A 3,397-nucleotide genomic window follows, 5' to 3' on the forward strand; every position below is an offset into this window, starting at 1 on the left:
GTCAAGTTGACAGGTGATCATGTGTATTGTCTAGCTTTTGTCAACTTGACATAAATTAGAGTCACCGAGGATTAATTTCCTTTGAACTGGCCCATGGGCATGTCTGTGTCACATTTGTGTGATTAATGATTGATATTGGAGGGCCATTCCCACTGTGGGTGGTGCTACCCTGGGCAGGTGGTCCTGGGTTTCAGAAGAAAGCAAGCTGAGCACACCATGGAAAGCTAGTCAGTAAGCATACTCCTTCATGGTTTCTGATTCAGTTTCTGACTCCAGTTTCCTCCCTCAAGATCTTGTCTTGGCTCTCCTGATTGATGGATTATAATCTGTATGCCAAGTAATCCCTTTCCTTCTAAATTGTTTTTGGTCATGGTGTTTGCTATAGCAACAGGAAATGTAAATATCACAGTTTGTGCCACCATGTTCTACTTTGTTTATGAAACATGATCTTGTTATGTAGAAAAATCCCTTGAAAGTCTGATCCTCCTGTCCCAATTACCCAAGTTCTGGGATTATAGGCATGTTCTAATATTCCTGCATCCACATTTGTATTTTAGTTGATAAAATAATTGCACATATTTGTGAGGTACAGGGTAGCATTCAGTATATGAATACAAGGCATATTACTTCAAGGTAATTGTCAACAGTCTCATTTCAAATGTTTATTGTATTTTTTATGTTGGGGACATTCAAAATCTCGGCCATTTTGCACGAATCAGAATTAACACATGTCAGACATATTTATCTTATTCTACTATCAAACACAGCTGCACCCCTTGTAAACATTGACCAGGTCGCATTTCCTAGAGCTATGCATTAATCCGAACTTTCTACACTTAAATGAGAACATGCAGTATTTGACTTCCCATGACTGACTCTTTTTACTTAACACAATGTTCTCCCATTTTATCCATGTTGGTGTAAATTACACAATTTAATCATTCCTGTGGTTGAATAGTATTCTACAGGATACACATACATAGTTGAATGTGTATTTTCATGTTTTCAAAAGCTTCCTCATTGCATGTTTCATATCTTTGTTTCTCAGACTGTAGATCACAGGATTAATGAGTGGAGTAACCACAGAATAAAGCAGAGTCACAAGCTTTTGCATTCCTGCTTCATGCTCAGATGTTGGACTCAGATACATGACCATTACTGAACCATAGAAAAGAGAAACCACAGTCACATGGGGCCCACAAGTAGACAAGGCCTTTCTTCGTCCATCTCTTGAAGGAACTCTAAACACAGCCCGTAGGACCAACATATAAGATCCCATGATGAAGAGAAAAGGAGTAAAAAGGAGCAGAGACATTATTATTGTCCAGAAAAATTCCATCAGTGGGGCTCTGGAACAGCTGAGGGCCAACAGAGGACCTGGGTCACACAGGAAATGGTCTATGATCCTGGACCCACAGAAGGACATCTGGGAGATGATGATGATGGGAACGGGGAACCAGAGGAAACCAAGCACCCAGCAACCGATCACCAGGTTGTTACAGAGGTGCCCAGTCATAAGGGCAGGATAGTGTAGAGGCCTGCAGATGGCAAGGTAGCGATCAAAGGCCATAACTGCCAGGAAAAAGCATTCTGTAGAACCCAAGGAGAAGAAGAAATAGAACTGCAGGAAGCACCCAGAGAAGGAGATGACCTTGGTGTCAGAGAGGAAGTTGGCCAGCATGTTGGGGACCGTGGAGGTGACATACCAGATCTCCAGGAAGGAGAAATTGGCCAGCAGGAGGTACATGGGGGTGTGGAGTCTCTGATCCCAGCGCACAACACAGATGATGGAAGCATTGCCCATGAGTGTGAGGAGGTAGACAACAAAGAATAGCACAAAGAGGAGGATCTGCCCTTCCCTGGGACAGGGGAAACCCAGGAGGATGAAGCCAGAGATGGTGGTGGAATTGCTGGGGCTGCTGAGGGTTTTCATCTGTCTGTGAGCTGTAAAGGCACCGGAAATGGTTGAATATCCTAGAAATAGCTGAGAGTGTCAAATTTTACCCAAACAGGAAGCAAAATAGTTTGTTCATCATATACTCATATACTCATGTCCCGGTGATGGCGCTCATGTTCCAGTCAATAGCTCTGCTCTCATCCCCATATTGGTGACCTGGTTAAACCCAGTGAGCCACACAGCAGAAACACATGACTTGGTAGAGGACTGTTGATGAGAAGGAGGTTGTTAGGGATAAAGAGGATAAAAGAAGGTGGGGGCACTGAGTGTGAACAGAATGCTTTATATGCATGTATGGAACTCCTAAATAATAAACTAATAAATACCTTAAAGAGCTAAGTAGATTCGTAAAATTTTGCATGTTATAGAAAATTTCATCATGTCCTTAATTTTTTGGCTTTTTAAAAAATAGTTAAATAAGTAAATGATGTTACTTTTTAGAACTGACTAAAGTTTTTCACTTTCTAAGCAAAGACAGCCCCCTAATTTGTCTGAATCTATGAGCTGTCCCTTATGGAAAATGTTGGATATTTCCTCATTAAATAACTGCATAGGGTAAAAAAAAAATAAGATACAGGACACACCTTTGCTTTTACAGGGAGACATGTGCTAGTATAAAAGGCCTTATAATATAACTGAAAGTTCAGAATTGGTTCCAACATTTCTACAGTGTGCTCCTGGGAGACAAAGAATTAAATGAATAAGAATTAACACCGGGTGATTTCACTGATTGGAACATTTTGAAATCAAAAACTTCAATACACAGGTTAAATAATCCTATATGGTTCATCTAGTCACTTCCTATGTGGCAAAATTTCAAGAGAAAATCTCCTAGATTCATAGTCCCTGCCTTAAACTGTCCCAGTGTCTTCGTGTCATACCCACGAAAACTTCTGCAAAGCTGGTGATGTCCATCTTCAGTAACATTGACTGTTCAGCATGCTAGGTAGCTAAAGTCAAGACCCTGCTACAGCATTTCTACGGACTTTCAATTTGTTATCATTCTTAAATATTTCTACTTTTAGATTTTCCAACAACTGTCTAAAATATTTTGAATTATCTTTGGCATGATCCTAAATGATAAAATGATGACATTTTGTTTTCAAATTTACATTTATGTATTTACTTATGTGTGTGTACACATATGCACATGCATGTGTCCATGTGTGAGTACATCCATGCCACAGAAGACTTGTGGAGGTCAGTGGGTGACTTACAGGACTTGGCTCTCTCCTTTCACTATTTAGGTCCCCAGGGATCAGCCTCAGGTCATCAGGCTTGGCATTAAACACCTTTACCCATGGGACCATCTTGTCAGCCCTATACAATCTTATATTTACTAAAGCTACAAATGAGGATAAACTGTTCTTTAGCTATATTTTGTTATAATTATGTGCTTTCTTCTCAAGTAACCTACTTTGATATTTTAAAAGATTAAAT

At 40.1% G+C, this 3,397-nt stretch overlaps 1 protein-coding gene across 1 annotated transcript; it reads right to left on the minus strand.

Annotated features, from left to right (window-relative positions):
* Positions 1-997: 997 nt before the first annotated feature.
* On the minus strand, positions 998-1,933 carry LOC148120080 (olfactory receptor 11G2-like). Its single transcript, XM_087895857.1, has one exon. The coding sequence runs from the start codon at positions 1,931-1,933 to the stop codon at positions 998-1,000; it is 936 nt and encodes a 311-aa protein (XP_087751983.1).
* Between the last annotated feature and the right edge of the window lie 1,464 nt (positions 1,934-3,397).

This window comes from Myodes glareolus, chromosome 12 (genome assembly GCF_982192425.1).
Source record: "Myodes glareolus chromosome 12, mMyoGla1.1, whole genome shotgun sequence".
Classification (NCBI taxonomy): Eukaryota; Metazoa; Chordata; class Mammalia; order Rodentia; family Cricetidae; genus Myodes; species Myodes glareolus.